Source organism: Kryptolebias marmoratus, linkage group LG23 (assembly GCF_001649575.2).
Source record: "Kryptolebias marmoratus isolate JLee-2015 linkage group LG23, ASM164957v2, whole genome shotgun sequence".
Classification (NCBI taxonomy): Eukaryota; Metazoa; Chordata; class Actinopteri; order Cyprinodontiformes; family Rivulidae; genus Kryptolebias; species Kryptolebias marmoratus.
In genome coordinates this window covers 11149310-11160789 of record NC_051452.1, presented here as the reverse complement: position 1 = coordinate 11160789, position 11480 = coordinate 11149310, and the positions used below count along the sequence as shown (strand labels likewise).

At 39.5% G+C, this 11480-nt stretch overlaps 1 protein-coding gene across 3 annotated transcripts in view; it reads left to right on the top strand.

Moving 5' to 3' along the window:
• The window catches only part of LOC108244161 (radixin), a 20838-nt gene extending 10259 nt beyond the window's left edge, over positions 1–10579 (top strand). For 2 of the 3 annotated variants that reach the window (XM_017430097.3, XM_017430098.3), the window contains exons 5-15: positions 696–818; positions 902–1053; positions 1293–1376; positions 1519–1665; positions 2463–2559; positions 2661–2824; positions 3189–3319; positions 3622–3782; positions 3851–3943; positions 5642–5872; positions 8432–10579. In XM_017430097.3, coding sequence (XP_017285586.1) covers positions 696–818; positions 902–1053; positions 1293–1376; positions 1519–1665; positions 2463–2559; positions 2661–2824; positions 3189–3319; positions 3622–3782; positions 3851–3943; positions 5642–5872; positions 8432–8596 — 1548 coding nt within the window. In that variant the 3' untranslated portion in view covers positions 8597–10579. The remainder of the gene's footprint in view (positions 1–695; positions 819–901; positions 1054–1292; positions 1377–1518; positions 1666–2462; positions 2560–2660; positions 2825–3188; positions 3320–3621; positions 3783–3850; positions 3944–5641; positions 5873–8431) is intronic. The other variant, XM_017430099.2, reaches the window with a different exon arrangement.
• The last annotated feature ends 901 nt before the right edge of the window (positions 10580–11480 follow it).

Here is an 11480-nt window from a genome sequence, read left to right as displayed (position 1 = left end):
AATCATGTTTGAGTGTAAATGCAGTTTGCAGAAAATTCCCTGCTCAAAAGTTCTTGTCTCTTGCACTGATTTTTTCCTTTAACATTGTGAAGCTGTACTTAAAACCTTCTTAACATCCAATAGTGCAAAATGCAAATTCTTGCCATTTTTTTGACTGGTCTTAAGATTTTGATCAGGAGTGTGTGTGTGTGTAATGCGGTCTGTACATTGGATTACCTCTGAGGAAGAAGTCTGTCGTGGGTAAGGTATCCAGGTTTATGCACGTCTTTGGATTTTGTACGTGTGCTACAAAATTGTTTTTAAACACTGTGTAGTATTAGGTATTGTAGATGTTTCTGCAGTCGAGTTCATATGAGATAAATCTATATTTAGCCTGTTTATTGGTGTGGAAATGATGATGATTTATCTTTGCTTTAATTTTCAAGGCTTAAAACAGGAGGAATAAAAGGGCTTGCACTTTGCATTTGGTTCATTTATTTACATCAGGTGACTATTTGAGGTTGGCTCTGTGTCAGATTGTCTTCAGTCTTCAAGCCCCCTTTTTTTTCCTGTTTCTTGTCGTATGATCTCCTGCGTTGTGACTGGGGACCTGTCGTTTTTGAACACGGATGTGTGTTGCTTCTTGTTTTGGTTTGTGATCTAGTAATAAGTTTGCATTTGGATGTTTTTTGTTTTTTGTTTTTTTTTCTCCCAAGGTGACCCAGCAAGATGTGAAGAAAGAAAACCCTCTGCAGTTCAAGTTCAGAGCCAAATTCTTCCCTGAAGACGTCTCAGAGGAATTAATCCAGGATATCACACAGAGGCTTTTCTTCTTACAGGCAACCAAACCACTCGTTCTGCATCTGCACAATAATAGTGCAACACTTCTGTCTTTTTCTCATCTTTGTGTGTCCCCTAACAGGTCAAAGAGGCCATTCTAAACGACGAGAACTACTGCCCTCCAGAGACCGCTGTGTTGTTGGCTTCATACTCCGTCCAGGCCAAGTATGGAGACTACACCAAAGACGTGCATAAACCTGGATACCTTACCCACGACAGACTTCTTCCTCAGAGGTAATCCAATGTACAGACCGCATCATGATGTACGAGACGCTGCTGCTGCGTCAACACAATGCTTGGGAGTAAGCTGCTATCTGCAGCGAGAGGTGGACCTTTTGTTTTCACAGGAAAATTGAAATGTTTTTGCATCTCCGTTGGAGTACTCTATGATTTCCTGTTAAGGAAGCAATTTTGGGCTATTTGACATTCCTTCAGGTGAACGTCATTGTGTGTGTGTGTGTGTGTGTGTTCAGAGTCCTGGAGCAGCACAAGCTGACGAAAGAGCAGTGGGAAGACAGGATACAGACTTGGCACGAAGAACACAAAGGAATGCTCAGGTGTGTGTCACACTTTATTTGTCCAGCTTTAAACAAAATCTTTGATTCGGCTGTGTTTGAACACGTTGAAGTAATTAAACGTAGTCTTGAGCAACAATGCATCTACAAACAAGTCTTTTAAGGCAGCTTTCCTTTACCTTAGAGAGGACTCCATGATGGAGTACCTTAAAATTGCCCAAGACTTGGAAATGTATGGAGTCAACTACTTTGAGATCAAAAACAAGAAGGGCACACAGCTGTGGCTTGGCGTGGACGCTCTTGGACTCAACATCTACGAACACGAGGACAAGTAAGAAGTGAACTTATAATTCTGTAAAAAAAAAAAACAAAAAAAAAACCTTGGTATAGTTTTTAATTCTGGCAGTGGCGATGCATCACATCAGCTTGTGGGAAGGTTAAAACTCTTTTTAAGTCAGACATTTAGATTTTTTAGAAACTGATATTTGTAACTCAAACTCCTACTTTAAAGAGCTGCTGAGCTGCAGTTGATTACTTAACAACAATAACAGGGCAAGTTGGAACAATTTAATAGTTAAACGTTTGTCAGTGCAGGACATGTCTGCTCTGCTTGCATTACACAACCTTCCCACAAGAGTGGCATCAAATCTTTGTTTAGTTATAGAATTTTAAATGTATTTTATATGACTGAAGGGCGGTCACTGTTCTGATTGACAACTATATTGGAAAATTGTTTTGTTGACGATCTAAAGTGGCATTTCTTGAAAACTATCTGCTGTACATTATAGTTTAATTTAGTATTTTGCATAACTTTATTTTTGTAAACTTTAAAAACTTTGTCAGTAGGACATGTTTGCATTAAAGCAATTTAGAAACAAAGATGTTTTTCCAGATATAAGAGGTGAGAAAAAGGTGGAAAGTAAGAATTTGTAAATTGTAGAAGGAAGTTTTGTGCCCTGGGCAAATTTCTTTGTTGTTTTTGAGAAAAGGGATAGAACTGTTTTTTCAGAGCAAATTGGTAACAGCGAAGTGGCATGGGATGATTTTTCTCTTCCTCATCTTCTCTTTTGCCCATTTATTTTCAAACTTTTTAGCCTTTCTTAAAAGCACCCACTTTTTTTCTTCCAGACTGTCACCAAAGATCGGCTTTCCCTGGAGTGAGATTCGAAACATCTCTTTCAACGACAAGAAGTTTGTCATCAAACCTATTGACAAAAAAGCTCCCGTGAGTGATTTCTTCCTTTACAAGAACTGAAAAGCAAACTAATAAAAGGCGCTTCACAGATCTTCTTCTTTTTTTAATTGAATCTTTTTAAATTCTTGTAGGACTTTGTGTTTTATGCCCCACGCCTGCGCATCAACAAGCGTATTCTGGCGTTGTGTATGGGTAACCACGAGTTGTACATGAGGAGAAGAAAGCCCGACACCATCGAGGTGCAGCAGATGAAGGCGCAAGCAAGAGAAGAAAAGCACCACAAGCAGATGGAGAGGTACATGCTCATTTTTATTTATTTTTTTTTACTTTAGCTCATGGAAAAGCTGTCAAAACAAATGCTAAAGCTTTTCAAATATGTCTGGATAGAAGGTTTTAAAAATTTACGGTGACTGATATTTACAATTAATTACAGTAGGCAAGTTGGTGAGACTGGAGACCCTTACCACTGGAGGGCAGTCTTGTTTTTTTACTCATCTTACAGGACTGCCTGAGTATTTACTCCTGAGCTTCATTTCAGTTTAATTCAGTCATAGTCCTTAAGTCTTTGTGGGGTTGTCTCATTTTTATTAAGCTCATTTGAGAGCGATATAACATGCACTCAGACATCTGGCATATTTTTTTTTTTCAAATGTTCTTAGGGCCCAGCTGGAGAACGAGAAGAAGAAGCGAGAGTTCGCAGAGAAGGAAAAGGAAAGGATTGAGCGCGAGAAAGATGAGCTGATGGAGAGGCTCCGGCAGATTGAAGAGCAGACAATGAAGGCTCAAAGAGGTGCGCGTCTTTCTCCTCATCCGTTCATCTTTGCCGCTACTTCCTGTCGAATCAGAGAGTTCCTGCGACTGGTGCTCAAAGACAATTTAATGTTTATTTATCATCTTTGTATAATAGGAATGAACTGAAAGAGTTGAATTTGTTTTCATCTAATCAGACATCTGCTTTCTACCGTGCCATGATTTTGTGCCACTTGTAAATTAGAATTTATTTCAAAGTGCGCCTTCAGTTCGATCCAGAGACGGGCGCACTGAGAATGTGTCAGCCTTAATTGAAGCGTGCGTCTCTCTACTTCTTACCAGAGCTGGAGGAACAGACCCGCCGAGCCATGGAGCTGGAGCAGGAGAGAAAGAAGGCACGAGAGGAGGCTGAGAGGCTGGAGAGTGAAAGACAAGCAGCCGAGGAGGCGAAGGCAGAGCTGGCCAGACAGGCTGCAGACCAGCAGAAGACCCAGGAGCAACTGGTGTGTTGTTGTTTTTTTAATTTGCATATAGAGTAACTGCAACTGAAGAAATGTGTATTTTCTTCCAGGCTTCAGAGCTGGCTGAGTTCACTGCAAAGATTGCTCTTCTGGAAGACGCCAAGAGGAAGAAAGAGGACGAGGCCACAGACTGGCAGCACAAGGTACGGCAGTCTTCATCGTGTTTATTGCAATAAATCAGTCATGGTGTCCCAGTCTGCAAGATTTCACTACAACAAATAGACAAGAACAAATAAGTTCACCTGTTATCACCTGCTGTCATGACAGTCTGCACGTCTGTTAGCAAAATATCTTTTAAACCACTGGACAGATTTTAATACATCTCTGATTGTAATCATTGGATGTACAGCTACAACTGATTATTTCTGGAGTTGCATGAATTCAAGATGGCTGCAACAGCTAACCGTGCTTCGCAGACACTAAAATGGCTACAACTCCGTTTTAAAGATATTCAGTTAAAATTTGGTGTGGTAGTAGCTGAGTCATTCACAACACACTCCAAGTGCTAACAGATCACTCAAGACCTTTTAGGAAGATTTTAGCATGCAAGGTGCTAAAAAAACATAATAATAGATATATTTATTCAGACACCTGGTTGTTTTTTTGTCTATTTTTGTCAATAATTGTCAAAAAATGTAATGTGTAAATAATTTACACCCTTTTTTTAACCATTCTTATGTAATTAAATACTTAAAACTGTGTTGTAAGAAGAAAAGGACACTGAATTTTCTTCAACTTTTTTTTAATACATTCTTTAGAAGTGCACAGCTTTCAGGGGCAGTTTGAATGATTAAAAATGCACAAAGTAGCGAGGCGTTACGGTAATTTGAAATCCACACGTGCCGCGGTGTCACCGGTGATGTCCGTGGTTTTAAAAGCATTAAAGGAATGCTAGTTAAGAGCGAAATAATCAGATGAGTTCATCTTTACTGTGACTTTTTGACACCACCTTTATGAGTTAATGACAGTTTGTGTAAAGTCTCGTTGATCTTTTCTAACTCGTATCAGTCTCACCCATGATTCTTCTGTCTGCAAACAAAAAGAATGAGCTGCACTAAATAGATTGAGGGAAGAGAGATCGGAAGCTTTTGAAACTATAAGATTTGTCTGCTGAGAAGGTTTGCAACAAGCTTTTCAAACCGCGTGGAAGCCGACTAAGATCAGAACGACTCGGCGGTTGTTTTTGGTCTGAACCGGCACACAGGACTCACTCGACTGACCTGCAGCTTCCTAGAGAAAAAGTTATGACCCAGATATCTTCAAAGGTGGAAATGAGTTCTGAAGAAGAGCTCTTTCTACCTTTTTAGTTTGCAAAACAAGTTTGGTGGACGTAAAGTGCCAACCTTCTGCGTGCACAAGGATATCTTTTTCTTCTGAACATGCGTTGAGATGACTGACAGGAAGTGCAAAAACACCACCTAATAAAGGATAAATAAACATCTCACCCTGAGGAAACATTTTCTGTGTCAAATATAGTCTTCCTGAGAAGTGCTTGAAAACTTTCTATTTTGTTTCGGCTAAATGCTTCCCCATTGGTTGGGTTTTTCAGACAGTATCATGTTTTAACTGGTTTGTAGCCTTTTTTTGATCCACTTCAATGCGTACAAGTGTTGTTTTAAAGCACGGTGGTGGAGAACGAGGACGTCAGAGTGGATTTTACTGCTTGTAGTGAACGGTCATAGAGCCAAACTAACATGAAAATCCATCATTTGGTTCCTAATGATGCAGCTCTGTCAGCTGCAGCGCTGAACCTAACATTATTTTTGTGTCGATAAAATAACCAGCGTCTGGGAACTGCTTCTGAGTCTGTCGCTTTGTGCGATTCCCCCCCGCACCCGCAGGCTCTGTCTGCTCAAGAGGACCTGGAGAAGACCAAGGAAGAGCTGAAGACCGCTATGACGGCAGTGCCGGCTCCCCCAGGCGGCCATGCCGAGCACGACGAGCAGGACGAGAACCATGCCGAGGCCAGCGCAGAGCTGTCCAACGAGGGCGTCAGCCAGCTGGACCTCCGCAGCGAGGAGGAGCGCATCACCGAGGCGCAGAAGAACGAGAGGGTGAAGAAGCAGCTGCAGGTAAGAGCGAGGATGACCTTGTGTGGCAAGGGGGGGTAAAGGTGAATCAGCGTGTGACTAACCTTAGGAAGTTTGAAGTTCTCCATGCCAATATTAAATAAGGTTTAAATAAACAATACAGCAAATACTAGGCCTAAAAGTTCAACCTAAACCCAGAATATAAAAATAAAACCAACCCTAAATGAACTCCATCAGTGAAGTTAATTTCAACAATAAAATGTTTCTAACAGCAGTTTAGTTTAAAGAAGAAACACGGACCAATCTGAGGCAGATAAGGAGACAATAAGTCAAACTTCTTATTTTCCTGCTGCCTTAGACTCCCGCCTGGCTTTAAAATAAGCATGAAGAAGACAAAAATACTTTATTACAAGTAACAAAATAGTAAGCAGAGATTCTCTGATGGCAGTTCTCTTGGCTGATTGTCTGACATGCCAACTCAGGTTTTAGCTTGTTCAGATTTCTTTTTAAGGACCGTAATTAATAACATCTAAAATATGCTTTTATTATTTCTAGTTTAATTACTGTTTTGACTGGATGGTAATAAAATGTTTTGTCTCTGGAAATCCACAACCATCCTCCAGTTTATCAGTTTTATTTGTACAAATAAAACCCAACTAAAAAGAATTATAGCACATCTTTTATGAGACATAATACCTTAACATTATTATTATTAGTAGTATATATTTTTGTAAATATCAAAATATAATTATGTACTATAAACTGAGGTTTTGTAGAAAAAATGTTTAGTGATAAAGTCAGTTGTAGTTGTCCAACGTTTTAAATCATTTTTATCTTATGAGCATGTCAAATTACAGCTCATTAATCAAAACGATTAACTGTTAAATCTTGATTTACAATTTCCAACCTGCTCGCAAACAAAAGGCCTCACAGAGAGCTGGACTCAAATCTGTTGCTGGTTTAAAATTGAAAATCCTCTATTTGTTACTTCAGCTGCAGATGAAACACACACACACACACGTCCTCTGACTTTATTTCAACGCTTTGAAGTAGTGCTGGGCGATATGGAAAAAATTCTATATCACGATATGGATTATTTTATATCCCAATAACGATATATATCACGATATACCCCAATTATGTATGTTGTCAGTTATTCTCTGAAAATATGAAAAAATAATTAATTTCTTATCTTTTTTTCAAGCTTTATTTCTAAGTGACATTTAACTGAACCTTCACAAATGAGATCTGCTGCTTTTTAGTGCAGCAATATATATGTACCTGTTACAGCGTAACAGTATCAAATGACAACAAACTCCATTATCTTCGGCCATCTATAGTTTCACTTTTCGCAACTTTCCCCGGCTCTTTTACAACTTGCTTGACCTTGCACTTTTTGGATTGTTAAATATTCTTTTTCGTGGTTCTTCTTTAAGTGATAGAAGAGGTTTGTTGTGTTGGCGTCAGATGAGAAAACAGCCTAATAGCAGAGTTAGCATATTACCCTTTTCTGCTCCGTGTCGGACTTCTTGAACCAAATCACAGACGTCCCCCTCGTTTTGGTAAGTCTTTCTTCTTGGGCTGCCTGCTAGCTGTCTCTACTTGTTGTGACCCCGAGTTTGATACTTCACGCGTCTCCATCTTTCAGCACTCATGGTGAAAACGCCGCGCAGAAAGCAGCTGCCGTAAAAAAAAAAATGTCACAAACCCACATGTAAAGCAGCGTCATGTCGCAAAACGGAGGTTCTTCTCAAAATGGTTATTTTTTCTTAATATTTATCACTTATATACACTGAATGTATGCAAAGTGACAACACTAATACATTCGTCGTAGCCTACGTTATGAAATATTTACATGAATCATTGATACAATTATGATAGAAACGACAGAAACTATAGAGACGATAGAAACAATAGAGACGGTAGAAGAAAATATATCACGATAGACACTTTTCTATCGTCCCCATGATATGTATCGTTATATCGCCCAGCACTACTTTGAAGATGTTTGGAAGTAACTTAGTGTCGTCTTCACTCCGTACAAACCTCAACAAGGAAGGAGGTGATTTCTGTGAGTTTAGCTACGATGCGTTTATGGACCAGGAGAAACATCAGTGTTTGGTTTGCTGTTTAACGATGGCGTGTACAGGGACACTGGCGGTTGGAGGGATTTTAGATTTTTGAGTTTCAGGTTGGTCAGTCGCCCGTCGGGCTGAAACAGATCTGATTTCGGTAATTATTTGATTTCTTGGTGCATCCGTGTTGTCAGGTGACCTGAGGTTAACATGTAGCTTAATTTTTACTGAACCCAAAGAACAAAAACCAAAAACTATTTCTGAATCTAATTTTGGCTTTTTGAAACTGAGCTCTGGCCGCTTCGGTCTTCAAAATAAATCTGTGATTTTATTCAGTAAACAGTCGATACATCGCAGGCTTTTGTCTGGTTTACTGTACTTGGGGTTTTCCTTTTTTCTTTCCAGTTTGCATCTTGCCTTTTTGTTTTCCTCATTCTGCCTGTCTTCTCACCTCGTCCTTCCTTTTTTATTTAGTTTCATTTTTTAATGTTTACTTTCTCCCCCCACCCCCACCCCAACCTCTCAGATGTTAAGCTCAGAGTTGGCAGAGGCCAGAGACGACACAAAGAAGACGCAGAACGACATGCTGCACGCCGAGAACGTAAAAGCGGGCCGAGACAAATACAAAACGCTACGGCAGATCCGACAGGGCAACACCAAGCAGCGCATCGACGAGTTTGAGTCCATGTGAAAAACGGCGCCCCTGTCCTCGCAGCCCCGCTTTTTTTTTTTTTTTTTTTGTAACTGCTCCTGAACTTTACCCAAAACGACTGCGACTTTTTTGACTTTGTTGTTTGTTTTTTTCTGTGGATGAGTCTCCCTCAACACACCCTGGCGATCCGGTAAACTTCTCCTGTCTAACTTTGCCAAAATCCTCATCTACATGCTGAAAATTTGGATTTCTCCCCGACGTGGAGACTCAAAACACGCCACTCTGAGCAATAACTCGCCATCGTACTCCAGACATCATCTGCAGTCTTAAAGTAAAGGGGAAGAGAGCAACTGAAACCAAAAAGACTTTTCTTTTTGTCTGATTAGCAGCCATAGGAAGCTACTTTTTTCTTTTTATTTCTGCTTAACATTGTATGAACGCTTTAGTAGAATTCCATGTTTTGTTAAAACTTGTCTGCTTTTGTTTAACTTGTATTCACACCCTTTTTTTTTTTTTTTGGTCAACTTTAGTCTGAGTTTATCCCAGGACTGAAGTTTGTGGCTAAATGAAATCAGTGTTAGGTAGCGTTTGTTACATCTTGTCAAAACACGCAGGATTTTTTCAAGGTTAGATCCATCCAGACTCATTTAAAGAGACGTTTAGAAGTTTATGTGCAAAGTGACGCCGCCGTGTTTTAAGTCTGATTACTGGTTGATCCGATTTTAAAGAAACTCTCTCTGTGAATGAAATTAAAGCGGCTAACCCTTGTAAGGGAACGAGCCACTTGTCACAGTTTTGACAAATGAATGTAGCAAAGGGAACAAAGGGAACGCGGTTTTATTTTTTGCGTTGCTTCTAGGATGGGATGCGATCGGCTCGTGCCACCCGAGCTGTCCGTCTCTGTCACAAGTTTAAAAGGTATTATGAAGATAAGCTAACAAGCGCTGGGTTTCCTTCCCCGGTCACCACAGACGAGTCCTCTGCCTGCTGCGGCCGAGCTGCGTCTCTCTGCAGCGTTGATGAGTGTTTGAAGATGTTGGAGGTTACGAAAGTACAAATTGACATCAGTCCTGATTGAGCCGGGATGTATCTCTACCTCAGTAATAAAAGCAGTGGAGGCTGACAGTCAAACACTCAGGGTGCTTCCTCCCCCGCCCTTTTTTTATTTTTTATTTAGAGAAATAAGAATAATACATGGTTGCTGTTACATCTCTTTGGAGGAGCTTCTCAGTTGCTTTTTGACTGTATGTCACAATCAAACATTTGAATCATGTCAGAGAGGTGAACAAACACTCCAGGTGTGTCAGGTTCTTTGTAGGATCAGAGAGGTATTTAAAAACAAACACCTTCCTTTAATAAGGCCTCATGTGAATAAATGAAAAATGGCCTTAACGTTTCATCTCCATTAGTTTCACATTAGGGAGGCGGCAGACCTGCAATAAACACAAGTGAGATTTTTTTTTTTTTTAAATCCTTGAGTAATAACAGGAAAGAAATAAAATCAAACTATTAACTTTAAAATGTATAAATTAAAGCTTAAAGAACAAACGACTAACAGATTCAGACTTTTTGGGACATTGAAAAGATGCTCCAGGGTGCATTTTTTTAAGGCGTTATTATAGTTTCTTTCTTTTTTTATTAACAGCGTGATGAAAGAGTTTATAATTTGACAGCCGGTGGATATTTTTTAAACCATTTTAAAGTCGGAGCGTCTGTGTGAAACGGGACGACGAAGCCTGCCTTTTCTGTTGCGTTTGCTAGTGTTGTTTTTTTGCCATAGCAGGTAAAAAGGGTCCTGTGCTTCCTGCAGTTATCGTTTTTTTTTTTTTAAATTTTGTTCAAAAATCAGCAGCCAGCGTCATTTTATCGCTTCGTTGAAGGGGGAACGTTGTTGATGTGATGTTATCTCCGGCACCAGCTGTCATGTTTTTTTTGTTCTTTAAGTTCATGTTGGTGTTTTTTATGTTAAAAGGCACAGGTGGTTGATTTCATTGGCTTACAAATAAAAGTTTTAAATTTTAAGTTTATGTTTCGCTCAGTTTTTTCCCCCTTTTACAGTGTCGGTAAAACCGACTAACTCTTCTTCAGGGGGTTCCATTTGTTGTAGATGGCTCTTTGGATAACCTCAGTTTGGAGAAATAGTTTGATCCTGACTGGATTAACAAGCTAATGGCTAGTCCTGTCCTGCCAAGACCAGAGTGGACTGCTGCCATCTTTAAAGCCCGATTTTCGAAACGACACCGATCTTCATAGGGTTCATTTTTCATAAATTTTACACTTCTGTCTGTGCTGTTTGGCTAGTCCTGCAGACTGCTACAGCTAGCTGCTGTCACTGCTATTAGCTCTTGTAAATAATTATGAAATCCGAAACTTATGATGGTCTAAAAGTTATTAAAATAACATTTGCGTGAGCTCTTTGAGGATGGAGTAGTTTTAAGATCTTAAGGTCGTTCTCTTGCTAGGATTTGATTTTTCTGACCAAACTTCCCCGTCCTTGGGCTTCATGCTGCTCAAAGGGCGTCACCTCGGGTCTCCGTTGGACCGGTCTGAGCAGATCTTTGTTTGAAGGCAAGTTGAGCTCTAAGCGCAGCGCTTTAATGTTAGTTCTAGAGAAAATCTGTGCGTTAAAGTGGACTCTGGATTGTTTGTTTGTTGCTCTTTTTTATGTTTCTACAGGTGCTGGTCATAAAATTAGAATATCATGAAAAAGTAGATTGATTTCAGTAATTCCATTTAAAAAGTGAAACTTGTATGTAATGTATGAATATAATATACAAACTCATATATTTCAAATGTTTATTTCGTTTAATTTTGATGATTACAAATGACAACAAATGAAAATCTCAAATTCATCATATCAGAAAATTAGAATATTACTGAAGACCAATAAAAACAAAGGATTTATAGAAATGTTGGCCAACTG